At 36.1% G+C, this 27,818-nt stretch overlaps 1 protein-coding gene across 3 annotated transcripts; it reads left to right on the top strand.

Annotated features, from left to right (window-relative positions):
* The first annotated feature begins 359 nt into the window (after positions 1-359).
* Positions 360-26,157, top strand: LOC113060043 (E3 ubiquitin-protein ligase HACE1-like). Of its 3 annotated transcripts, XM_026228831.1 has the most exons (25): positions 360-663; positions 1,560-1,614; positions 1,904-1,993; positions 2,189-2,293; positions 4,041-4,116; positions 4,762-4,893; positions 4,996-5,078; positions 6,835-6,948; positions 7,114-7,210; positions 7,288-7,389; positions 7,474-7,580; positions 7,666-7,816; positions 9,068-9,375; positions 9,856-9,924; positions 11,841-11,928; positions 13,120-13,231; positions 13,321-13,418; positions 14,781-14,868; positions 15,822-15,971; positions 16,339-16,535; positions 19,104-19,235; positions 22,140-22,238; positions 22,444-22,514; positions 24,454-24,567; positions 24,779-26,157. In XM_026228831.1, exons 1-25 carry the CDS (start codon positions 573-575, stop codon positions 24,879-24,881), a joined length of 2,832 nt encoding a protein of 943 aa, XP_026084616.1. In that variant the 5' UTR covers positions 360-572; the 3' UTR covers positions 24,882-26,157. The 3 variants fall into 3 exon arrangements, with proteins under 3 accessions (XP_026084616.1, XP_026084617.1, XP_026084618.1); XM_026228832.1 differs by lacking the exon at positions 6,835-6,948 and having other exon boundaries at positions 361-663; XM_026228833.1 differs by lacking the exons at positions 360-663; positions 1,560-1,614; positions 1,904-1,993; ... (2 more) ...; positions 4,996-5,078; positions 6,835-6,948 and having other exon boundaries at positions 4,781-4,893.
* Positions 26,158-27,818: the final 1,661 nt, after the last annotated feature.

Raw genomic sequence — 27,818 nt, 5'->3', positions numbered from 1 at the left:
CTATACACCCTAAAGTTTATGTGCACCAAAAATCTTTGTCATATATTTATGTTAAGACACTTCACTAGCCTCTAGTTTTGGAGCCTTGACGCAGCTTTGATCCTCTCAAAGTGCAAACGGGAAATAAGGTGCTCTGGTCATGTGACAATTTGCACTAATCATGTGAAACTGCACATGTAGAATTTAAACCCAAATTTGAAGGAAGTGCACTTAAACATCAGGCAGTAAGGTTTTTTAGAGCTTTATAAATGAAAAAATAAATAAAATAAATAAAATTAAGGTCACTTTTGTGACCGGTTGGCGTCACGTCTCTGGCGTCACGTCACGGACTCCTACATGTGTATCTGTCCAAAGAATACACTTCCCATACGGCATTGCAATGAAAACAGGAAGAAAGACACCAGGAGGAAATATTTTCCCAAAATGAATCAGAGCGCGATGGAGGGATATTGTGCGGTGGAATGAGTCGTGATCATGGCGCATTAGCCAACAGCAGATGGAAGAGAACGAGGATTTGTCTTTTCATAGAGAGAGAAAGAGTGAGTACGTGTTTTCAATGAGCTGAATCCCATATGATGGAACGGGCGATGGAGCAATTAAACGTACAGCTGAGTCGACTGACGCGGTCCCTGCGCCGTGCGAGGACTGTGGAACTCCCCGAAGGTGAGACGTCACGCCAAACTATCTATCTATCTATCTATCTATCTATCTATCTATCTATCTATCTATCTATCTATCTATCTATCTATCTCAAATCCTTGTTTCTGAGGACTACTCAGGTTGTCAGGGAGACTCTTGTTACATTCTAATCATGTCGTTTTCCGAGAAAAATTTCTGTCAACGGCCATACACGTTCATCCCGTTCTATCCATATATGGTCAATGACTACTTAATTCTTGAGATTGTATTCAGAGAAAGGACTTTGTTGTATTTCTCTGATTCGCATGAAGTCACTTCCGGTCAGGTCATAGATAAAGAAAAACAATAGTGACGTTTTTAAATTACAAAAAATAAAGGGGGTTTCCAAATAAAATGTTTATTGCTACTGTGTGTCACTACAGACTGACGTGCTACATTTTAGTGTATTGTATTATTATTTAAATATAATATACAATGTTTGTTTTAAATCAATTTTAAGAGTAATATTTGCTTTGCAGATATGGTTATTAGGTATAATTATAAGGTAATTTCAAACAAATTGAACAATAGGGTGTGCAATTATTTGTGTAAGATTGTTTATGTTCTCTTAGTGGATGTATGATACTATTTCTGAAGAAAAGTGTCAGAACTAAGTAATATAATTAACATCAATGGCCAGAATTGTAGAATGACACTCATGAATGGCTTTAATATATCTGGAAATTGTACTTTTGTCGCTATCGTGATTCTCGATTAATTTTCTTTATTGTAAAACTTGTCATTTTTATTTATTATTATCTGGTATACATACTATTGTGCTATATTTCACATTAAAAACAAGATTTTCCATTTTCCAAAGCAGTTTGCAAGTAGTTTGGAAGAAAATGTTATATAATATGTGTATTTTTGTTTTCTTCTAGACAGTGAAACAGCCGTGTACACCCTCATGCCAATGGTCATGGCTGACCAGCACAGGTGAGTGTCACCGTTGTCCTGTGACATAACAGACGGCCAAGAGAAGCAGACACACAGTAAAACACAAAACACCACCCACTCCTGCAGCTTCCTCAGTACAACAATTCCAGTACAGAATGTGTTTGCGGCTCACTGATCAACAGCTGTAAATTTAATGCAAGCTAAAGAAGAGGATGTAACGTTTGGTGGCGGTCGACTGCTTTAAACTTCTCTTGGGCCACACAGCTAAATGTAATAAGTGTGTTATGTTTACTGGCATTTTATAATTTTTTTTTTTTTTTGCTCATAGATCAGTTTCTGAATTGCTTTTAAACTCGAAGTTTGATGTCAACTACGCATTTGGACGTGTTAAAAGAAGCCTTCTACATATCGCTGCCAAGTAAGAGAATTAGTTCTTTTCACATTCTCACAAAACTACAGAAATGGTGCATTCCTCTTTTGAAATCTATTCCCTAATTGTTCTTTTAAGATTCCTAAACTCCTGATAAAGTGTTTTCCTGGTGTTTCCTAAATAAACAGATCATTTGTAATATTCTGATGACCCGGTTCTCTGAAGATGTCGTTGTTGTTTCAGCTGTGGATCAATAGAGTGTCTCGTCCTGCTGCTGAGGCGTGGAGCAAATCCAAACTATCAGGATATCTCCGGCTGCACACCTCTGCATCTGGCTGCAAGAAACGGGTAAACTCCAGTGCTACCACCTGCTGGGAGCATAACAGACCACATTTCTTAGTCCTAATCCCGCGTGTACGGAAGTCCTAGAGGTTATGGATTATTCAAATTTTTCATTCTTGTTTTCTCGTTATCATGACTTTTTTTTTTCTTATGATCTTGGCATTAAAGTTGTTCTCCAAGTTACACAACTGCGCCAACAGGTGGCAGTATACACCTTAATATAACTGATTGGGTGTTGTATACTGTATATCCACTTCACTCTACACTTTGAAACAGAATAAAGACCTTACTCATGATCGCTATAATTTGTGCCTTATTGTTCATTACTGACATCTAATTAACTTATTAAATGCTTAAAGGCATATGATTATTTTACTTGAAAGCGTATCTGTTATGGTTACGTTCTTATGGCTAGATGACGCTGTAGCATTCGCTGTGATACTAAACTTATTTCTTAGTAAAACCAAGGTTGACGTCACTGTATAGTTTTCAGTTTGCACTTATATCTTTGTTTCTGCATGAATTTTAGTTCTGTTATATTATATATATGTTACATTATCTGAGCTATAATGTGTGTGTGTGTGTGTGTATATATATATATATATATATATATGTATGCATGTATTTATATATTATGTGTATATATAGGCTAATTTAATTAGGTGATGTTCTACAGTGTTGTAATCTTTTGTATTTTCTACATTTCTTTGTAGACCACACACACACACACACATTTGAAGATATGGCTACAGCATATCACAGCATATCCTACATGGCTAAAAATAACGAATTATATATAATTTTATTTCAAGCAAATGAGGAAAATACAGTGAGTTGAATCCAAGCAGCTCTTAAAGATTTTAGTTCTTGGCATCCTTCTGAAGGCCCGTGTTTGTAGTGTTGAATGCTTTGTTGTTAGACCATTTAAGCATGTTAATTACACAAACAACATGTTAAACGTACTGTCTCTTGAAAATAAATAATAAATAAATCTTCAGTGATTTGTTATCCAGTATTTATCTATTATATCTATTTATATATTATCAGGGGAAGTCGTGGCCTAATGGTTAGAGAGTCAGACTCCCAATCGAAGGGTTGTGAGTTCTAGTCTCGGGCCGGACGGAATTGTGGGTGGGGGTAGTGCATGAACAGCTCTCTCTCCACCTTCAATACCATGACTTAGGTGCCCTTGAGCAAGGCATCGAACCCCCAAATGCTCCCCGGGCGCCGCAGCATAAATGGCTGCCCACTGCTCCAGGTGTGTGTTCACAGTGTGTGTGTGTTCACTGCTCTGTGTGTGTGCATTTCGGATGGGTTAAATGCAGAGCACAAATTCTGAGTATGGGTCACCATACTTGGCTGAATGTCACTTCACTCACTTCACTTTATTGAATGTAGACGTTATTACTTACTGAAGCAGATTTAGCTAAAATATCGACAGAATACAGTATAAGAGCGCATGGTATATCTGTCGATCTAATACGCGTCAAACTTGTGTTCGTATTATAGAAACAGAAGACTCACGTCACATTGTGTTTTAAAAATCAAACAATCATTGTAAAAAAAAAAATTTTTTTTTTTATTTAAAAAAAAAAAAATTTACCTAACAAAACTCTTAGGACTTCCCTATGCATGCTTTGTTTACATAGCCTAAGCATTTGTGTGTATTGCATGCAAAAATTGTAACCTAGAAATGCATCTGTGCTGAGTCCCATGATGTCCCATGATCCCATGTTGTCTTATATTTTCACAGACAGAAGAAGTGTATGGGCAGACTGTTAGAGTACAATGCTGATGTTAATATTTGTAATAATGAAGGTCTCACTGCTGTGAGTATGCTGTACTATAATAATAACAACACATTTGCATAGTTATGATTCTGAAATTGGTTTATATATGTGTGTGCATGTATGTATGTATATATGTGTATATATAAAATAACAATAATAGTAATAATAATAATAATAATAATAATTATTATTATTATTATTATTATTTTAATTATTTTTTTTTTCTAATGTTTTTTTTTTTATACTGCATTTTGTCTGTATTTTAAAATAATAGTAAAGTCATCAAAGCTGTGAAATAACACACACACAAAAGTTGCCAGTTCATTTTATTTGTAAACAATTATTACAGATATGTATTCTGGAAACCAGCTTTTTATTCACTCCTGCTGAACCCATTTTAAAACTTTTTTTTTATTGACATTTATTAATCATTTTAATAAAGAAACTAATATAAAGGTATAAACTAAATTATTCTAATTAAACTTAATTCAAGTATTTGGGTTACAGCACAGCAATGGCTACTGCAAATAAATAAATAAATTAGAATACATATGTGGATTATGTTCATTATTACACCAGGTACAACCAAATCTCTAATATATATTATAAGTATTTTTATTTTTTTGTATTAATGTAGTACTGTTTTTACTAAAATTTAATTATCTCATTATCTCATGCCATTAGATTCATTGGCTGGCAGTGAATGGAAGGACAGAGCTTCTTCATGACCTGGTGCAGCATGTGTCTAATGTGGACGTGGAGGACGCCATGGGCCAGACAGCCTTACATGTGGCCTGCCAGAACGGACACAAGACTGTACGGAAACTCTCTGACTACATAACTTGCAGACTTGATTACAGGATTTCCAGCCAGAGAAGTTCAAAAGAAGGTTAATGTGATGATTTGTGTTTCTCATAGACAGTGCAGTGTCTCCTGGACAGTGGAGCGGACATCAACAGGCCCAATGTCTCTGGAGCGACTCCACTCTATTTCGCCTGCAGGTGAGCAGCTAAGCATCTTCAACCCCAGCACTACCAGCTGCCAATGCAAATGTATAATGTTTACCATGATTACTGTTTATTTCAAGCCGCCTGAACTGGAAGTGTGTGGTCAACAATTAGAATGTGACCCTTTAAGAAAATTAACTTCCATTCAGTGACTGAATCTGGATGCTTTCTGACTACACAAGAAGCATAATTAGGAAAATTAGGGGTTTGTACAGATGTTTTTTTTTAGCTTATATCCTTTAAACACAAAGCTTTCTTGTGAGTTTGACGAGAATAACAAGGAAATTCAACTTTCTTTGCTGAAAGGACAGGCTAATGAGAATTTAGCATTTTGCCACTGATATCAGTCCACTCAAGACTGATGATGATGATCAACACTAACATGCCTCACAACAGATAATTAAATAGAGTAATTAAACATGAGCTTAATAGGTTTTTAAAACAGGAAATCTGGGCTTGTTCTGACCTAAGAAGTATGCAAATATATAAGTGCAATATGTCTAGCTATGCATATTTGTTTCACGTTAAGGATGCTTCATATGTATTGGAACAGTAAAGACAGAATTGTTCTGTTTGCTGTGGAGTCAAAATATGAATATGATACAAAACTACAGAATGTCACATTTATTATTGGGTGATTCACCACAAAGGTGTTTTAGCAGCTAAGAAGATCAGCACTTTTAGAGTTTCATCTCCCTATCTGATGTGAGCAGAAGTATTGGAACAGAACAAAAGTGTGGAAACAAAGGGAACTGCAAATGATCCTTGGCACACAACCTCATCTGTAAAGCTTGGTGGAGGTGGTGTCATGGCATAAGCATGCTTGGCTGTCTCTAGAACATGACCTCTTTATTTGAATGATGACTTAATGAATGATGGCAGTTGCAGAATGAATTTGGAAGGGTACAAAATCATCTTGGCTACCAATATTCAAGAAATGGCATCAAACTCATTAGAAAGCACTTCAAATTGGATTGGGACAATGACCCAAAGCACCCTACCAGTGCAGTCAAGGACTTTATCAGGGCAAATAAATGTAAAGTCTTAGATTCCCCAAATCAAGCTCCCAATTTAAATCTGATTAAACATTAATTTCACCATCTGAAGAGGACACTAAAGACAGAACCTCCCGCCAAACAAGCAAAAGTTGGAATTGGCTGCAATAAAGGCTGGAGAAAAGCATTTCAAAGCATAAGACCAAGAGTCTGGTGATGTCTATGTGTTGCAGACTCACTGCTCTGATTGCATGCAAGGGATCTGAAACTAAATATTAGCTTTAATCTTTTGCATCTGCCTTAAATTCAACTGTTCCAATACTTATTCTCACATCAGATAGTGGGATGAACTCTAAAAGTGCGGTCCTTTTTATTTGGTAAAAAATATATGTGTCGAAAGACCTAATAATAAAATGTGACATATATATTAGTTGAAATATATTGGATATCTGTAAAAATATAATATTGTGCATCCCTAATTCAAGTGTTGTGTTTCGACAGATAAGACAAAACTAGGTCTAGGGGTTCTTTGGCTATTGTAGTTAGAAACATTGACAACTGCTGATATAAAGAGAATGTTGCTGAGCTAGTTGGTTAACTCTTAACATGTTTACAGCTAGGTAAGGTAGCTCTTCACCTACTCCATAGATGAGTGCATGTTATGCATATTTGCATACTTTCTGGCATTAATCCATATGACTTATGTGCTACATCCAGGACCAATTTTAGTTCTTTCAGCACTCTTGCCTTAATAGGAATAATGGAGAGAGGCAGGAAGCAACAGAAGAGTATAGAGGGACACCAGACTGTGGAAAGACCTTGAGCCAGACCTCGAACTCAAGTCTTCCAAGCCATTTTGATAGCTTTATGTGAGGATCAGAAGAAAGTTTGTCATTAACATAGTCATCATTCACTTCATTCATTCAAATCTGCCGTGTTCTTGATGCACTCAAGAACTAGGATATAAACTTGTTCCCCGGGATGAAAGATATTGATATTCATGCAATTTACAAGATTTTGTCATTGTATTGCAGTCATGGTCAGAGGGACACCGCACAGATACTGCTCCTCAGGGGAGCCAAGTATTTGCCAGACAAGAATGGGGTTACACCACTTGACCTGTGTGTGCAGGTGAATGCAGCATGTGTACATAATATCCACACACTCAGGTATTCATACGCAGGTTACTAATGTGTAACTACTTTTAGGGTGGATATGGTGAAACATGTGAAATTCTCATCCAGCACCATAGCAGACTGTTTCAGACACTGATACAGATGACCCAGGATGATGACATTAAAGAGAACATGGTATGTCTCTTTTCCCCCCATCTATGTTTCTTGATGAGTTTATGTACATAAGTGTCTTTTTACATTTTGAATATGATTTTTAAGTTAAGGCAGGTCCTAGAACATGTTTCACAGCAGAGTGACTCCAGCTACCAAATGATGTTGACCAGCTTGGCTGAGGTGGCAACCACAAATGGACACAAACTTCTGAGGTGTGTGTTATCCACAATTCTTGAGGAATTTTATTACTAAGTACTTCCTTTAAGCAAATGTATTTCTCACTCTGTTTCCATTCAGCTTGTCCAGTAACTTTGAGGTCCAAACAAAGAGTTTGCTCCGAATTATCCGGATCTTCTGTCATGTGTTCTGTCTTGGGCCGTCCTCCCCAAACAACGGGAAAGACATGGGTTACAACGGAAACAAGACACCACGTAACCAGGTGTTTAAGGTAGGGGTGCAAGAAAATATCGATACACGCGAGTATCACAATATTTAGTTTGGCGATATAATATCGATTCTCAAAAATGGTATATCGATATTTATAAAAAAACAATGAATAATCATATAAGATTAATGGCAGTTGTTTCATTTTGAGTTTATTTCCCGACTGCTAGATGGCGGTGTTCATCTCTGAACAAATCCTGAGTGACAGAAAATACTAGCATTAGAGCACGCCACTAATGTTAGCGTTAATGTAGTTCGTTGCTAGTAATGGAGGCTGAAAGAGGCTGTCACAGTTTATGTTTCAGTGTACAAAGCTGAAGTTTGCCTTCAACTGGGCTTTTGTGGTAATGTCTTACTTTAAACGGGACTTTGGCGCTGGCACCGTCTCAGTTCCGCCGCTTGCCACGACCCGTGTGAAGAGGCTCGCACGGGGCACAGTCATAGGCAGGAGGGTCGCCCCGCGGCTGCGCCTTTCTCTCATCTCTCATATTTACTAAACCGTTTTAAAACAACTACCATGCAGAGACTTCAGTGAACATTTTTGACTGAGTCCGTGTCAAAAAGAGACTATATATAAGAATTGATTCATAAAAATGAATCAAAACTGCCGAATTTGTTGACATATTTAAAGTTGATGTTTTAGCCTGAGATATTATTAAAATATCTGGTAACACTTTAGAATAAGGTTCCATTAGTTAATGTTAGTTAATGTATTAATTAACATGAACAAACAATGAATAATACATTTATTACTGTATTTATTCATCTTCGTTAATGTTAGTTAATGAAAATACAGTTATTCATGGTAATTCACAGTGCATTAACTAATGTTAACAAGCACAACTTTTGATTTAAATAATGCATTAGTAAATGTTGAAATTAACATGAACTAAGATTTATAAATGCTGTAGAAGGATTGTTCTTGCTTAGTTCATGTTAACGAAAGTAGTTAACTAACATTAACTAATGGAACCTTATTCTAAAGTGTTACCAAATATCTGTCTTAATGTTTTCATGGAAGTCCCAACACAAGAATTCTAATAAGATCAGACCGATATTCACAGTGTCATATAGCATATACTGTAAATATCAATATATCACATCACCCTATCATCGAAAACTGCATAGATGAACATGCAGGCTGCTGTAGAATGAAATCGTTTCTCACAATTGGAAATACCAAAGCTGTCTCTCCTGCTCTGGTCTTGTACAGCACATCTTTGTTGAAGTGATGTTCTCTCGTGTTGCTGTCTAGCCTCTGGAGCTGCTGTGGCACTCTCTTGAAGAATGGCTGGTCCTCATCTCCACTGAGATGGATAAGGAGAGCACAGACGCAACAACCTCATCCTCGGGAAATGACATTGCGTCACTCTTCCTGAAAAACCAGGAGGTCGACCCCTCCGTTGCCAGCGAAAATCCCCCACTGTTGCTGGAGGCCAAGTCGATGATGAAGACTCCGGAGGGTTGTGCTGATGGTCAGGATGTCATCTCTATGATAGCCAATCGCCTGAGTGCTGTGATCCAGGCCTTCTACATGTGCTGTTCCTGTCAGATGCCACATGGGTAAGACTGACCTCAAACTTTAAAGTTTCTTTCCACTTCACACGGACAATTTTAGAAACTAAACTGCAGAGAACAGCTTGTTCGTACATCTCAATAGTAATGAGATCTTGTCCATGGTGCTGGCATTGCTAATGTCATGGGTTTGATTCCCAGCGGGAACATGCATAGTGACAAAATGTATAGTTTAAATGCACTGTGGGCCACTTTGGATAAAAGCATCAATAAAAGTATGTGAACTTTAAAAGTGGTGAAGTGGCTTCACTTGCCCTGTAAAGTTTATGGGAAGTACAGGAGATCCAAGAATAGTGTTTTAATAGACATCTGCTCATGAGCTCATTCGGTGTGAGTGTTCATAATGTCTCCTTACCCTGACCCCTCTGCCTTTCTAATGATAATGTTATTAGACCATTTAATCACTCTTTAATTAATGCATGATAAATAGACTGTCATGACTTTTCTTTTTTCTTCCCTGATATCTAGCATGACCTCCCCTCGATTCATTGAGTTTGTCTGTAAACATGATGAAGTGCTCAAGTGTTTTGTGACGAGGTAAGTCGAGAGCGATTTATTTCAATGCATTTATTTATTAAGAGAGTAAAAAAGGATACTATCTGTACGTTAGCTGTAGATGTACATGATGTACACTAGCACTGAGAAGTTTTTGGGTCAGTAAGATATTAAACATATTAATGCATTTTTCTGCATGTTTTAGATCCCTTAATCCGACTCCATACCTAAACTTAACAACTAGCTTATTAATTATTAATATGCAGCAGTTATGGAGTTTGTTCAGGTAGAACTCTTAGTTAATAGTGAATATGTGTTCCCTATTCTAAAGTGTTGCCAAAAAGTCTTCATGACTCCAAACGTTTGAACAGCAGTGTATGTGATAAACAAAATTAACCTAAAATAAATTTTATTAACTTAAATATTCTCCTCCATGGAAGCTTAGGTGTTCATGTGCAATTTTTATTTTTATTTTTATGGCATCTCATAATCCCATAGTAACGAAACACACCAATTCTGGACGAGATGCACCACGAAAGAGCTGCATTCAAATTATTTTAAAATGTCTACTAAAAATGACAAAACATGCATGCGTTTTGGAATGACACAAGGATTAGTAATAGTACAATAGTAGATAATGATAGAGTTGAAATTTCAAGTAGACCTCTTCTATAATCTTAAAGGGGTCCTATTATGCTTTTTCACTTTTTCAACTTTAGTTAGTCTGTTATGTTGCTGTTTGAAAATAAAAACAAAGTTACAAAGCTCGAAGACCACTTCAAAAGGTGATATTTTACTTAACAGAAATCACTTTTAAAAACCACAACGAATTACTTGTTTGGATTACACACATATTGTCCGGGATTTGTGATCTCACAAATATCGACGAATTGGTGTAGACCTGGCTGAGCTGCACTAGAGAAAGAAACTTAGAGCTGTTACAATCATCCGGGTTTATATCCTCTGACGCAATATTTACACTGAGTGTTCTTTCACACTTGGTTCGCTTACCTTGTCCGAGTTCAATTGCTCCCCTTCCTCCTGCCTCCGCTAGACTGCGTTCATATTATTTTATTTGGGTCTGAACTGTGGTTGTTTATGTCATCAAGCTAGCAGCTGTTTACCCCGTTGGTTAGTAATGACGGTGCAGGAGAAGGTGGCAAATGTATAATGTTGCTCTCTTCACAATTTTGAACCGTTTGTTTAGTTTACAAAGCTTTGGTACATAACGGCACTTAATTGTGTCTTGCGAATGTACTGCAAATGCTCTAAAGAACGTTGAAGGGGAACAGAAATGAGACTTATAGCTTTCTGCTTGCAGCACATCAGTCACGCTTGTGAGAACAGTGAGTGAAACACATTTTTATAAATCAATGTCATTAATTGTAGTTCACTTGCGCGATTTGGTACGATTACATTCACATCAGCAGCGAATCGTTCTGGAGTTCACATGAACCTCACCCTTTTTAAGCAGACTCAGGTACAGTTTGCGGGTGCGCACCTGAGTTTGGAAGACGGCGTTCACATCATCCAAACAAACCAAACTCTGACGTCAATCGAACCCACGCGCACCAAAAGTGCTAGTGTGAAAGCACCCTGAAGCTCGCAGGTGCCTATGGTAAGGGCACAGAGTGCTGCCAATCACAACACACTCTGGCCCAGCTAACCAATCACAGCACATTTCGTATTTCAGAAGGAGAGCCTTCATTTAATACAGGAACTATTCAAGCTGTTCATGTCAGACTGGGGAGAGAGGTGTTGTAATAAGGTTTTTTAGTAACTTAGTCTGACAGCCTGTTCTAGTACACCCCCAAAACAAAATCAAGACTTTGTAAAAGAGCATAATAAGACCTCTTTAAGTTTAAGGCTTGTGGTGTGTATGTATGGGTGCTATGCACATATACATGTTTAGGCCTTTGCTTACAAAACAGTTTCTCAAAATAATTTATTGTTCCCAGGAATCCCACAATCATCTTCAACCATTTCCACTTCCTGCTGGAGTGCCCTGAGCTCATGTCCCGCTTCATGCATATTATTAAAGGACAGGTAAGCATGACGAGACACTGAAATAGCTGATGTACAGTTTGCTCATTAGATCCTGTCACAGATGTGGACATCATCAGGGCCCCACAGTTTCCACATGGCCCATAAAAACAAGGAGTCTCGATGGAATTGAAAATCACATGTTATTTTCAGGAGTAGAATATTTGTCTTCATAATATTTCATCTAAATATATAAGATGTATGTATACTGTGTGTCTGATAAACTGGCATCTAACTTAAAATTAACATTGCATGAAAATAATATTTTCAATTATTTTTTAATACAACACATCTGCATCCCTCTTCTTTAAATGGTGGTCCTGGTTCTGCTGTCCCATCTCTTATGTTTTCAAGGTTTTATCAATTCAAATTATGGCACTGCTGTACAATTTTAAATGTATATTTAAAATGTTAAATATTTATATTTAAAATATAAAAATAAAAAGAGTATAAAATGTTTGTTTAACTGAACTTAATTGTCAAAAATATAATATTTAGTTAAAACAGAGCACAGCTCTGTTGTTAGATTTTTCCCCATCTGTTATTATTATTATTTATATGAACAACATTATTAAAAACAATATTAGTGTAGGTTTTATTTTATTTATTAATGTTGTAAATTACATTTTTATTTGATAAAAATCAGTAGACATGCTAACAGAATTGATTAGTAATACTGTCAAAATATTTTGTCAGAAATGAAATATTTAAGCCCCCACCAATTTTTTTTGTTTTTGTTTTTTTTTGCACAGCTCTGTTGCCAGATAATTTTTCACTTATTACAAAAAGTATTTTATTATGAACAATAATATTACTAATAACTTTTGTATTGCTCAAAATGTGAATTCAGTTTTCAACCCTGGTGAAGTGATTTTATGTATTAGTTTTAATAATGTATGTAATTTTCATTTGAAAGAAATCACAAAATCACACAAATCAGTGTGTAAAAACTGCTGACATGCTAATATGATCGCATAAATTGCAAACCTCATAAAAGAAAAGAAAATGGCTGGTATAATATTTAGATTGAGCTACTGTAGTTGAAGATCATTGGGGCTGTGTGCTTGTGAGCATTCAGCCTCCTTGTCTAAAATATGTTTCTGGCCTGTTCATCTGGGATGTAAGTGCTGTGCAACAGGGTTTAATCAATGTAATTATGTTTTAATAGATCTTTGTTTACCTCCCTTTTCTCAGCCATTTAAAGACAGGTGTGAGTGGTTTTATGAACATCTTCTGGCTGGACAGCTGGACTCAGATATGGTGCACCGGCCAGTTAATGAAAATGATATTCTTCTTGTTCACAGAGGTAGGACATTTTCTGGATTATCTGTTTAAAAGAGCCTTCATCTTTCAGCCTTCACACCCTTCGTTTATTTTTTAATCATTGCCTTTCAGACTCATTATTCCGAAGCAGCTGTGAGGTTGTATCCAAGTCCTCCAATAAGAAACTCAAACAGGGCATTGCAGTGCGGTTCCATGGTGAAGAGGGAATGGTAAGCTTGAATATTTCACCCGGGAATCTCTTCAAAAAAGTACATTCTGTATGGTATATGAATATAAGTAGTATGAATGAAATTAGGATGTACTGCATCTGCCAAGTTGTTTCTTTCGTGTGACCTACCATTGTCAGTTATCTGTCATTCATAAATCCTCTCCTGTGGCCTCATGGGATAGTAAAGTGTCCAACGACGCCACACTTAAGAGTCCGGATGGAAGTTTTCGCCTACTGTTTTTCGAAAACTATGAATTTGGACATTACTGTTTTTGCAGCCTGTTTTCAGCTGCTATATGTAGTAGGGAAGAGTTCGATTTTGGATGTATCATATTTTAAGGCGCCTCCCACAGATATTAGTTCCAACCCTAATAAACCACACATGAACAACATCATGAAAGTCGTCAAGAAATAAATAAGATATAAAAAGAAATAGATAAAAAATAAATAAAAGTAGCAATACAGCAGTACACTAGCAAGGAGACAAACGGTTTATGAATGGATGTCAATGGAGTAGAGGCTTCAGTATACTGCATGAACTACTTTTGTGAGGAAGCAGCTTATTGCTTAATGAATTGACAATCTGACTGTAAGGTAGTTTACAGAACTGGTTCTGTGCTATCAGAAAACAGCTTCATTACCTCAAAAGATTTCCATAAAGACTATAATGTGGTTTGTGAGGCACATGTGATCCAAATCAACTGTTAATTGGTTAGTTCACCCAACATTGAAAATTATGTCATCAATTACTGTAAGCCTCTGTTTATCTTCGGAACACAAATTAAGAGATTTATGATGCATTCTGAAAGCTCTCGGACCCTTCTATAGACAGCAAGGGTATTACCACGATCAATGTCCAGAAATGTAGCAACAAGATCGGTAAAATAATCCATGTGACATCAGAGGTTCAAACTTTTTGTTCACAAAAGAAGTAAAATAATAATTGCCTCTGATCGCAAAAAGCGTATGTTGTTCGGTGTCAGTTGCGCCACGGGGATACGTTTTCTACGTTGTTTGTGCTTGGATTTGAACGTGGCGCGGCTGATGCAGAGCAATGATGCAAAACGTTTTTTTTTTTCGTTTTTTTAAATAAAACTCTACTATTCAATAAAATATAAGAATATTTTCTACAGGGAAATATTTTAAAATCTAAACCAGTAACTTTGGCTATCATCTGACCAAAAGGAGGTATCTTAGAAGGCACCAAGTGCCTTTGTGTCTAGAGTGTATTTGTGATAGCTTCATATTTGTGCATACTATGCATATAATGGCTATTTTACCAGGTTTTTTTTTTTAGATTTTGCTGCAGTGGAGTAGATCTAGGACTAATGCCATGATTGCCTTTATTCTGTTCTTTTCTTAGGGTCAGGGGGTGGTCAGAGAGTGGTTTGACATTCTGTCCAATGAGATCATCAACCCGGACTATGCACTGTTTACACAATCAGCTGATGGTAAATTCAATTTCATGTACAATACGGGTCGTGGTGCTGCACCTATCAGATTTCCTTATTAAAATGCCTCTCTTTTCTGTTAATGATCTGTCACACTCATCGGTTAATATGGAAATGGACAGATAAGGATATAATTCATGTAATGCCCTGAGTAGGTGTTTTTTGTGTGGGTGGGTGTGTGTGTGTGTGTCTTTCTGGGAATGTTAACCCTACCATGAAATTCCTGATCTTGTGGATTCATATTAAGCTGAAAATTTCCTGAACAGCGTTAATGTGTCCATGCCTTTAAAAGTCGCATTGTTTCAAAGTGTTTACATACTATAGGTGCAATCACATTTAAACCATTTTGTGGTGAACTTGATCCCATTTGGAAATCTGCGTGGGGAAATCTTTTCACTCCCACACAAAGTTCTGTGATTCCCTATTGAAGTGACTGGATTTCACACATGAAAAGTCGCTGAACAACAGTAAATGTAATTTTACCATTACAATGCAAATTACATGTGCATATTTAACAGGAAAAAAAATCTACTTTTTTTTTTTAACAACAGAAGTGCAGGAGAGCCCACCATGGAACGCTTTTTCCATGTGACAATCTGAGCCAGACAATGGCTTTTCAAATGATCAGTGTGTAATGAAGCTCTTTGGTCACTGCCAAGGGGAAGCTTGATGTTGGCTGAGGGGCTGCAGGGCTATGAGCTCAACATGGAGTCGCCTGGGCTATTAACATCCTCCTGCTGAGAGATGTGCTCATTGCATCTGACTCTTGACTATGTAAATGAAGCTCATGACTGAAAAGTTGGAAATAAATCAAATAGTGGGTCTCTGCCTTTAGATAAAACATCTCCTCTGGGATTAATACATTAATGCAGCTACACTGTGTTTTTGAAGTGTTTATATTTATGTTTTGCATGCTTATGTGTGCATTATTTTTCTTTTTGTTTTTATAACAGGTACCACGTTTCAACCCAACAGCAATTCTTCTGTAAACCCAGATCATCTGAACTACTTTGGATTTGCTGGTCAAATCCTGGGTCTGGCTCTCTATCACCGACAGCTGGTGAACATCTACTTCACACGCTCCTTTTACAAGCACATACTGGGTAACCCACTCCATTCACATTGTGTTTATATTAATTCTGTATCTGCATTTTATTTTATTTTTTTAATTTACATTGATTACATCTGTTTGTAATACTACTTTTTGCATGCATTCATACTGATTACAACTTGTAAAGACGCACAGTTGATGTTTTAATTAAGTGTAGTCCATAAAATTGGTATCACTGATCATGTTTGCAATCACAAGAATAGTAAAGTCATTTGTAAATCAGAAAATCTCATATGCATCATGTCAACATGTTAACCCAACTGTAACAACTTGATTAAAGCCATATTCTGGTAAACACAGTCATCAACAGTAGAGTCTGCTACATGCTTTATGTGTAAAAGTGTGTTTCTGTGTTTCAGGCATCCCAGTGAGCTATCAGGATGTGTCATCCATTGACCCAGAGTATGCAAAAAATCTGCAGTGGATTCTGGACAATGACATCAGTGACCTTGGCCTTGAGCTCACGTTCTCTGTAGAAACAGATGTGTTTGGAACCATGGAAGAGGTTCCTCTCAAACCAGGAGGAACTGCCATTCAGGTCACCCAAGACAACAAGGTGACTTATAGATGTTTTGTTTTTGTTTGTTTATTTACTTATATTTAGACGTGTTTCAGTTTTTTTTTTCTTCATGTAATGCAAACAGTAGGCAACAGTGGGATTCTACTCATGAAAGATTCCAGGAAAAACGGTCACGATTTCCACAAAACTTCTGAGCAGCACAATTGTTTTCAACACTGATAAATAAGGAATGTTTCTTGAGCAGCACATCTGCAGATTTCTGAAAGATCGGGTAACACTGAAGGAGTAATGATGAAATAATAAAAAAAAAAAATTTTTTTTTAAAATTCAAAAAAGTCAAATAGAACTTTTTCACTGTAATAACATTACACTGTATTACTGGTTTTGTTGTATTTTAAATGAATAAATATATCAATAAATAATTAGCTAAAACATCGGTGAGCATAAGAGATTTGTAACATTTAAAAAATCTTTCTGAAGTTATACTTTATTTTTGTGGTTTTATTTCAATATTAATTTAGCAACATTCTAAAATCACAGTATTGGAATCAACTTTACAGAAAACCTAGGTTAAATGAGCCAGTTACTTAATTTATGTATTTACTAGTGGTGGGCCGTCATCAGCGTTAACGTGCTGCGTTAACGGGAGACTCTTATCGGGTGATTAAAAAAAAAAAAATTGCCGTTAATCTATTCTCAAAGTTGGGTTGAGAGCTGGGTCTATACTAAGCAAGCTATGATGACTTTCACCTTGATATTTTAACCGACTGACTGAGGCCAGCCTAAAAAGATGCTCAGGACAGTTGACGGGCCACTGCTGCGCATCGTCATGAAAGCTTATCTTTTTCATGTGTTTTTAAGCCTTACCGCTTGTCGATTTAAACATTAAAGCATCCAAACACAAGACGCGGAAAAGCTGAACAGAGCAGCTGGTTACTCGCGTGCTGTGTTCGGTGCGAATGAGAGAGACCGAGAGCCGCATATCACGGACAGCGACACTAAACCGAGCTCTCTTCTGCAAAGTTCCCCTTGAAGTACCTCCAGCACCTGAACGAACAAATACAAATCGCCGTTTGAACAAAAAAAAAGATGTGAAAGAGCCCAATTCAGTACTCGCGGTGTTCTGGTGTTCAGGGCTCACGCAGAGAAAGGAGTCTCAAAACACTTGAACATCGAATTTGCTTATTTTTGCTCTTGTACCGACAAATACATACAAAATATGTCAAAATATCCACCTTGGAATTTATGCTGTAAGTTAACAAAAAATGTGATGTGTATTATATTGGATGTGTTCATCGTCTCTTAAAGTGACCGCGCCTAATTTAGCTACTGGCTGCTGTAATGTTAATCCAAGAAAATGAAAATATAAATCACTCACTGCTCTCGACTGAAATTACTTTGTAGTTTTAACAGTCAAACCAAAAATTATTCAGACACCAGATATAATTTTATATATATATATATATATATATATATATATATATATATATATAGCAAAACTGTAATAATGTGAGAAATGTTGAAGGTGTCTGAATAAATGTAGGTTTGATTGTATATTTCATTTTTACATTGAAGACTATCCAGTGCTATTTTACTTTATTTACTTTATTTAATTATTTGGTTTCTGTACCTTGACACCTACAAACTTGAAAAAACTTAAACATTGTGTAAATGGCACAAATAAAAATAAACGAACATACACATAAAACAATTTCAAACAGGGCCCACTGGTACAACCTTCACCGGGGCCCCGCTGACCCCAGCTACGGCCCTGCTCACGGTTGTTTCACACATACTCCGTCTGCAGTGCGTATGCAGTCCATGTGCGTTACGTATGTGGTGCAGCATGGACTCGATGTGCTTTCACACAGGATGCCTTGCAGTCCACTACTCAGTACGTAAATGATTGCTGCACTGCTGCACACGCAACGCAACTGGAACGCAACTGGAATCCGTTAACATGGGTGCGTAAAAAAATATGCAAACGCATACACACTGCAGACGGAGTATGTGTGAAACAGGCGTAAGGTTGTTTGCACCTTGTACAATTATGGAATTAGTTTACAGCTTTTTCAAGCCCTTTGTGATGCATTTTGGAAACAGGAGATGAGCCTCTTTTCTAATGCACCACCTAGCTTGATAAACCCCTTCTCAAAGACTTACTGTTTGTCAATTTTATTTGGGTAACACACATATTCTGAATTTAATCTGGATTAATCTAGATTAATTTCAACAGTGAGATTAATCTAGATTTTAAAAATTAATCTATGCCCACCACTAGTATTTACTGTATTTATTTATTTATTAATTTATTATTAAAATAGAATAAAATGTATACATTTGAAATCAAAGTAGTATTTTAAACAAAATGTAAAAAAAAATTAAATAATAATTTACTCATGAAATCAAGTACAAGTACATTCAGTATTATATTTTTTTTTTAAACATTTACACTAGCATGGAATGAAGTATCGTTTTATTTGGGAAAATTACCTTCATTTTAGTCACTCAGACTACTGAGTTCAAAGCATTCTCTCCATGATTGTGAAGAAGTGAATGATGGTGGGTTTTTTGTCTGATTTGTCATGTTTCTGTGTGTAACAGGCCGAGTACGTACAGCTGGTGACGGAGCTCAGGATGACCCGAGCGATTCAGCCGCAGATCAATGCCTTCCTGCAGGGCTTCCACACTTTCATCCTCCCCTCGCTCATCCAGCTCTTTGATGAATATGAGCTGGTCAGTAGATTCCTCCTCTCATCTCTGCATGAGACTCCTTCTCTCTCTTTATGCTCTTATGTTGCATTTTTCATTTGGAGTTTCACGCTACTATTTTCTCTCCTGTGCTCACTGAAGAAGAAAAAATTGAATTGTGGGGCGAAAAAAAAAACATAGTATATATGAAGACCTGAAGACCATAATAATGAGATCACTCTTAATTAGCAATCGTTGCAGTGTCCGAACTGTAGTGTGACCTTAAGGCGAGATGATGGTGGAGATGGCAACAACAGAGCTGAGTGTTCTCTGATGCTGTACTTCCATATAAATGAATTAAAAGCGTTTGTGGACACACACTGTAAGTGTCTGACAAATCCTGTAAAAATGCAATGCACGCTCAACACCACTGGTCCTCGCAAAATCGAAAGCTAAAAAGAATGTGTGCACGAATTCAAACAATTTCAATACCAACAGTTTGGGAGCGGCTGTGGCTTAAGAATTTCTTAAGAATTGTGAGATAATCATGATCTCCAATAATCATGATTCTCCAATTCAATATATATATATTTACATTTACATTTATTCATTTAGCAGACGCTTTTATCCAAAGCGACTTACAGATGAAGACAGTGGAAGCAACCAAAAGCAACAAAAAGAGCAATGATATATAAGTGCTATAACAAGTCTCAGTTAGGTTAACACAGTTTACGTAGCATGGGATTTTAACTAATATAATAAATAAAAAGAAAACAGAATATAAAAGAATAGAGCAAGCTAGTTAGAGGTCTTTATACACACACACACACACACACACACACACATACATATACAATTGCATAATAAATGAAAAGAAAATGGAATACAAAAAGATTAGAAAGGTTATATATATATATATATATATATATATATATATATATATATATATATATATATATATATATATATATATATATACATATAATAGACGTTTATTTTCATAAAGCACAAGTTGATTTCAAAATGCTCCTACATTTTTTGCATTTTGTGTTTTTCAGTTGATTAGAAGACTCTTTTCCACTAACTATTTCATCATTGAGGATTTCAAAAAAAAAAAAATCTTGTCTTGTTCTTGTGATGCCTGTCTAGTCTCGTGGGATACGTCTTGTCTCGTCACACCCTTAAAAAAAAAAAAAAAAAAAAAAAATATATATATATGTATATTCTACATAAATATATAAACTATACATATTGATATTTATTCAAGCTAAACAAATAATCAGCAACTAGAACAGTCCAAGGATTTCCCTTCTTCTTTTGTTCTTTAATTTACATCAATGATACAGCAGGTTCCACTTCAGCAATCAGCGCTGTCTCTTTAAAACCTGAAACATACACAGATCACACAGACACAGATCTGACACACATCCGTCATTTAAGACTTTATAACTAATTTAAGGCAGGGCAAGGTAACTCGCCAAAACCGCGCATTTTGATATAATTGTGTGTGTTTTCGTCTGTTGAAGCGGCTCAGAATACAGCCCAATGCACAGCCTTTCAAATTATACTTCACTCCACCATTTAGGAGGCGTAACCCCATATATGTGTCGCCCATTATCTGTTTATAAAGAGTAAAGAAGGGAAAAGTTAATCTTCCGAAATGAAGCATCAATATCTTATCAGGTACAAGTTACTTGAAGCGTGTCTTGGGACAAGCTGGCCATCACTTCTCTGACATTTTCAGTCCATTTTTATCCTACTGTTATTTGATTCGCTCTTTTCGCTTATGACGGAACAGCTAATCACAATGATCTTGTCTTCAGAAAATATAATTTTATTAGCTTATGTCAGAAACAGTGAATCTCTTTAAAAACTGGCTGTTGCTTTTATTGCATTGTTATAATTCATAAAAGTGTTACCTGCCAACTGGTGGCTGACACTGTTGCATTGCCTCGCCAACAATTATTTTTACTTGCATTTGACGCTTGGCGAGATATATATATATATATACACAGTGGGGATCGAAAGTTTGGGCACCCCTTGCAGAATCTGTGAAAATATGAGTAATTAAAAAAAAATAAGAGAGATCATTCTAAATGCATGTTATATTTTATTTAGTACTGTCCTGAGTAAGATATTGTGCATAAAAGATATTAACATTTAGTCCACAAGACAAAAGAATTGCTGAAATTATTAAAATAACCCCACTCAAAAGTTTGGGAATCCTTGGTTCTTAATACTGTGTTCTGTTACCTGATGATCCTCGACTGTCTTTCTGTTTTGTGATGGTTGTGCATGAGTCCCTTGTTTGTTCTGAACAGTTAAGCTGAGCAGCGTTCTTCAGAAAAATCTTTAAGGTCCTGCAGATTCTTCAGTTTTCCAGCATCTTTGCATATTTGAACCCTTTCCAGCAGTGACTGTATGATTCTGAGAAGCATTTTTTCAGACTGAGGACATTTGAGGGACTCAAACACAACTATTAAAAGGATCATCAGGTAACAGAACACAGTACTAAGAACCAAGGGTTCCAAACTTTTGAGTGTGGTTATTTTAATAATTTCAGCATTTTTTTTGTCTTGTGGAATAAATGTTAAAATATTTTATGTACAATATCTTACTCAGGACAGTACTAAATAAAAAATAACATGCATTTAGTATGATCTCTCTTATTTTTTGAAAATTACTCATATTTTCACAGATTCTGCAAGGGGTGCCCAAACTTTCGATCCCCACTGTGTATATATATATATATATATATATATATATATATATATATATATGTGTGTGTGTGTATGTATATATATATATATATATATATAATGTGTATATATATATATATTTATATATACACGCACGCATGCACGTGTGAGTATGTGACATTTTAAGAATGTTGGAACCTTGGCATGAGTGTTTTAATGGCATGGTATGTTTTTATGTTTCTGTGAGCAGGAACTGCTGTTGTCAGGTATGCCTGAAATTGATGTGATGGACTGGAAGAAGAACACAGAGTACACTAGTGGCTACGACCTGCAGGAGCCTGTTATACAGGTACAGTATCTCATCAGCTCCAGCACATACAAAACAATTATCCTGCTTAACAGAGACGGTTAAGAACAGTAGCTTAGCAGGAGTAAACTGCACGACGGCTGCAGTGTTTGTTATAATGGTGATTCAAATAATACAGGAAAATATATACCAGTTTACATGTATCTACCAAGCTGTGATTAGAGACTTCTGTGTATATTTCTCGCAGTGGTTTTGGGAAGTGGTTGAAAATCTCACTCAAGAAGAAAGAGTCCTTCTTTTACAGTTTGTTACAGGAAGGTATGTATACTGTAGTTGTTTCCTTTTTCTGTATTCTCTATCACTTTAATTGCTGTATAAATAATGTAAGAAATGACCTACTGACCATTTATATTTTTATGACAAGGTACAAAATAGGCTTTTAAAAAAAAGTAAAATTAAAGGTACAGATTGTAGGACCTGCCACTAGAGGGCGCACTAACAAAACAATAACAATCGCGTGGTTTGATGATGCTAAGGAGGAGCATGAAATGATGGGATTTGTTGTCTTCTACCTAACCGCTGACGGCCATCAATCAGACAATATGAAAACGATTACCACTTGTTCAACAAATACATATTTTTTCAACAAATACATATACTTGTGCACATTCAAACACAATAATTGTGCATACATAGCAAGCGCGAGTTTAACGACTTGCGCAAGTAGATTACATACAAAGTCAATGCAAAGACGCGATCAGACTATGGATCAGACGTGTCTTCGCGCGGGTCTAGTGATGCGATGCCCTGCGTTTGGCGTGTAAGCCCCATAATACTAATCTTGTTGATCATTATAATAGCATACGTTTTCTGTAAAGATACAAATCAAAACAACTCTCCTGCAGACTAAAACACACGCGAGATCGGCATCTCTTTCTAGTTGAAGTTTGTCGCAAAGCTCTCTCCATCTAGAAAATGCAACACTGATATTGATCCTCGGTCTTTCTCCTCTTGTCCCAAACTCTTCTTGGTTCGTTTGGTTCGCCCATACGCTTATGTTTATAGGAGCTGTCCTTGTTGACAGAACCAGCGACAGACGGTAAACAGTAATTATGTTCCATAAATAAGTAACACACTCCACCATGAAACGTGCAAGTAGTAGTAAATAAGGAACTGCTTGATGCAAGCTAGTGTTTTGCTTGACGCTAGACACTACTTCCGTATTTGTCCACGACACTGTTGTCATGTGGTTTCTACGTCAGTAAAGGTGGTAACAAAGAGTAACTGACGTCATTGACAGGCGACCGCACTGCCCCGTGCCACTGTTTAGAATGGGTATTTTCTCATGATTTACAAGTAGTTGAAAATATTAGAGATATTCTTCGTAATCAGCTGGAACAAAATATATAACACTAGCCTAGTGGTTTTTGGATATTTTACTGCAAATATCTTACAAATTTGTACCTTTTAATTATATTTTCGTTTTTCTAAAAACATGCCTTTTTCTTTAAAAAATAAATATTTAATACACAAATCCTGAACTGTAACATGAAAATACAGATTGAAGGTGAAGAAAATGAATTAGTATCTTTTGTCACAATTATATATATTTTTTTTTTTTTTTTTTTTTTTTTTTGTGTGTCTTTACTAATATCAAAACTACAAGTAAATTTTCCTCAAAAGCAGTGTCATTATTGCATCAGTATCATTGTGGGGTTTGGTTTTTGCTGTTTTAGGCTGTAAGGACATTTGAAATGACTGAAATCGTTTGGAGTAGTGATATGGAACTGTAATGTGGTTGCGATATGTTTGGAACTGCTTTGGCCGTGTGTAAAATACTTGCAAATCTTAGAAAGTTTGTCAGCCAATCAGATTAAAGCTTCTCAGAATTGCAAGGAATAGTCTAAATTGTGACAAAAAGTCACATGTACCCATTTATTTATTTCACAGTGAAACCGGCTTCAATATCATCCTGATATTTTTTCCTTTGAAACTTTTCCCTATTTTTTTCCCCTCTCCATTTCTTTTTCCTTATAGGAATAAATATATATTTAAATAAATATATATATATATTTATTTATTTATTTATTTTTATTTTTTTATTTTTTTATTGAGAACATTTTAGATAATTTTTAAAACACAGAGAAACCCTGGTTTAGTGTTTCTGTTACGGAAATTATCTGCCATGTCTTATATTTGTCACTGCCAAAAATGAGATTTGTGCCTCTCTTTTTAGTAATATCTTTTTTTCGAACAGTTCAAGAGTTCCTCATGGAGGATTTGCTTTTCTGATGGGCGGCAGTGGTCTGCAAAAGTTTACTATTGCCGCTGTGCCCTACACATCAAACCTACTGCCTACCTCTAGCACATGGTGAGAGACTTATGGATAGTGTTGTTCAGATAGAAGCACTAGAGGGCAATGTGGCTCTTCTGATATTTCTGAGCTGTAAACAAAGAGCTTTAGAACATAGCATTGAAGAATTGAAAGAGTGACTAAGAATAACAAATAGAAAAAAAAGTGCATGTATTGAAACTGGTTTGACTCTCACAGTGTAGCATCATTGATCTCTTTGCTCTCCTAGTATCAACATGCTGAAACTACCAGAATATCCCAGCAAGGATGTCCTGCGTGATCGTTTGCTGGTTGCACTGCATTGTGGGAGTTACGGATACACCATGGCATGACACTGGCTTTTGCGTTTGCTGAGAATTCTGCTCTGTGGACACACGACGCACACATGGCTCAGTTCAGGCATTCTTCAACACTTCAATTCAAAAGCCTTTATTTTATTTTTTTTCACATGAAATCTATGACAAGGACATCAGTGAATAATGTAATGAATTAAAGATACTTCAGGCACTGAAGCGGTTCTGCATATGTGAAAATTATATCCAGGTCACATTAAACAATAAAGTCAAAATAAGAATGATTATTTTGCTTAAAGAATTTATTTATTTTGCTTGTTATTTCCATTGCTACAGTAGTCTCTTTTTTTCTGTATTACATCAAGTACACTACTATTTTACAGTAAATGTTCTAATTATTATTATTATTATTTACTAAAATAAAATTATTTTGTTTTCTAATTCATCATAAAAATAGATTACGCATTAAAATATTTACTTTTTTGGGGGGGGGGGGGGGGGTGAAATATTACCTTGACTGGTCTCTTGTGGTTCACTCTTAATAATAAATTGGACAATGACTGAATCCAAATGGCCTGTTATAAATGTTAGTCTTCTTTGACATTAATAAGTGTACTCCAGGCTGTATTATGTAAACTATTTGATGCTGTTCAATTCACACTGTGTTTGAACTGTATGTGTGTGCAGATGCATGTGAGACTTTTCTATATATAGAGAGAGAGAGAGAGAGCTTTTATCATAACACAACTGTCAACACATTATTGAAAATGGTCATTTTGAGCAGTTTAATTAAATTAAATATTTTTTTTTTTCTGTTACACTGTTGTATTGATCTCTTGTGGCACACTTTTTGTTGTCTAGAAAGTTCCTTAATCTCTCATGACTACTGTGCAATATATATATTCATGTACTTGGATGTATTTAGTTTTATATGGGGTTGTCAGTATAGTCAAATAATTATTGATTTCATATTTGTCTAAATTGTTTATGTGTAGTTATTCAGTATAAAGTATGAAATGTTATAGGTGTGCCAAAAATTCTCACCAACAAATCATATAATTTCTTGTAAAACAAGGACATGTCATGAAATGATTTTGAAAAGGGAAGACACATCATTTTAGGAATGTACCATATCTTTACTAATGGTTGAGGTCCAAATGTAGATCTTTAAATCAATTTATTCTGATTTATCATTATGATTTTTGATTCAGATTTTTTTTTGTACTTGTAATAACAGAGTAAACTGCACACTGCACAATCTTTGGATTTCACAGGTGGACATAAATATTAAAGAATGCTTTTTATTTCAAACAAAGCTAACTGTTGTTGTTTTGTGTTGCCACGGTCACATGAATTAAACATGACCACCATTAAGCTTCTGACAAATTTTACACACACACACACACATATATATAAACATTTATTCAAAATTTTACTTCACGTAATAGTGATGTATTTTATGTTGTAGAATAAAAAGAGAAAATATCTTTTGTTTTCCACAGACCTTATTTCAGGCAATTAGTAAAAACCCATTAAAAAAACAATGGGTAAATGATAAAATGAAAAGCCAATGACTTCAGGACAATGGAACCGAAAATGTTTTGGCCTACAAACATACAGCACTCCATTGCAGTGGTACATAATCAATGCCACTATAATAAACAGCTCTCTTTAATAAGTACATATTACACTGATTTCACTCAAAAATTCCAGATTTCATTTATTCTGCTTAAGCTCAGCATTTTATCGGGAGACGAACGCGACCAAGCATGTTACAATATGCTGCGCATCACTTTCTGCCCAATATTACCAGTGTGCATGAGGCCCTTGGCCCTTGGCCGAAAGTGCAGTTTTGATATCACCTGCCCATTACCACAGTGCTATTGTAATTGCAAGCTGCTCTCCATGGCAACGCAGCATCCAGAGCTAGAGCGAATCAGCATGGGGGCTCGTCCGAAGCTGGGACAGATGCGAACTAAACATATGTCACCATGACAGCCAAGCAAAAACAAGATTGAAAGACTCAGAAAAGCAGGGGGAACTAGAATAAGCTTGACAAAATAGAGTATATATTCAGACTTACGGTGTATAAGCGTGCGATTCATCATGTGCCCCAATGGACAGATGGAACAGAAAAAGATTGTACTTTTCATGTTATTGTGCTTTTCAAAAAAATTCTGGCTCTCCATACCCTCTTGTGTGACCCCTCGGTACAAATCGCGGTCCTGGATCACACCAGAATGGCACTTTCACGCTGACGAATACAGGGGAAGGAACTCTTGACTGACAGATGTCACACTTTTTTTTTATTTGTTTTTATTACCAAATCAAAATAGTATCTTTTTGTCAGTAGCGTATTTGTTTGCATTTCATTTTGTGATTTCACTGGAATGGAGAGCACTTCAATGAAACCCTTTTGGTGACAGCTGACACTCTGTGCTTAATATTGCCCTAGTCATTAGTGCACAATACACATACTAGATAGAGTATTGCATTAGCAGCACTAGGTTATGTTTGATTCCCAGGGAACACATGTTAGGTAAAAAATGTTAGTCTGAATGCACTGTAAGTCGCTTTGGATAAAAGCGTCTGCATCAGTTACATATTAAGGTTGCCACTTGATTTGTAATGTTCATGCAAAAGCAAATATCCACAATCAAGAAGCCAGCAGGTACACAAGCTCCCCTTATGTAGACGCCCCAAAGGACACATACTGCAGTGCTCCCAGACGCTTACCATGATCAGACAACAGTCTTAACATGTTCTGGTATTCTTGTTAAAGGAGCTGCTCTCGCTCTTTATATTTTTCTTGCCTGCTCCCCGTATGCGGCTGGGAGGATAATGGGTGCCGTGAGTAAGCATTGCCAGATTGTATAGTTTTAAAGAACGTTAATTATGCAGAGTGTGTTCTCTTATATGAATTGCTTTTGACATGCTGTTAGACTGTTTAGTCATACTTCTGCTGCCATCCAGTAA

Source organism: Carassius auratus, chromosome 41 (genome assembly GCF_003368295.1).
Source record: "Carassius auratus strain Wakin chromosome 41, ASM336829v1, whole genome shotgun sequence".
NCBI classification, from domain to species: Eukaryota; Metazoa; Chordata; class Actinopteri; order Cypriniformes; family Cyprinidae; genus Carassius; species Carassius auratus.
This window is presented reverse-complemented; position numbering and strand designations above follow the sequence as displayed.

Excerpts from the sequence above, each read along its gene's own strand:
- LOC113060043 (XM_026228831.1), top strand. The coding sequence starts at position 573 with ATGATGGAACGGGCGATGGAGCAATTAAACGTACAGCTGAGTCGACTG. Across the intron at positions 2,294-4,040 it reads CATCTGGCTGCAAGAAACGG|ACAGAAGAAGTGTATGGGCA; the intron begins GTAAACTCCAGT and ends ATATTTTCACAG. Across the intron at positions 7,390-7,473 it reads ATGACATTAAAGAGAACATG|TTAAGGCAGGTCCTAGAACA; the intron begins GTATGTCTCTTT and ends ATGATTTTTAAG.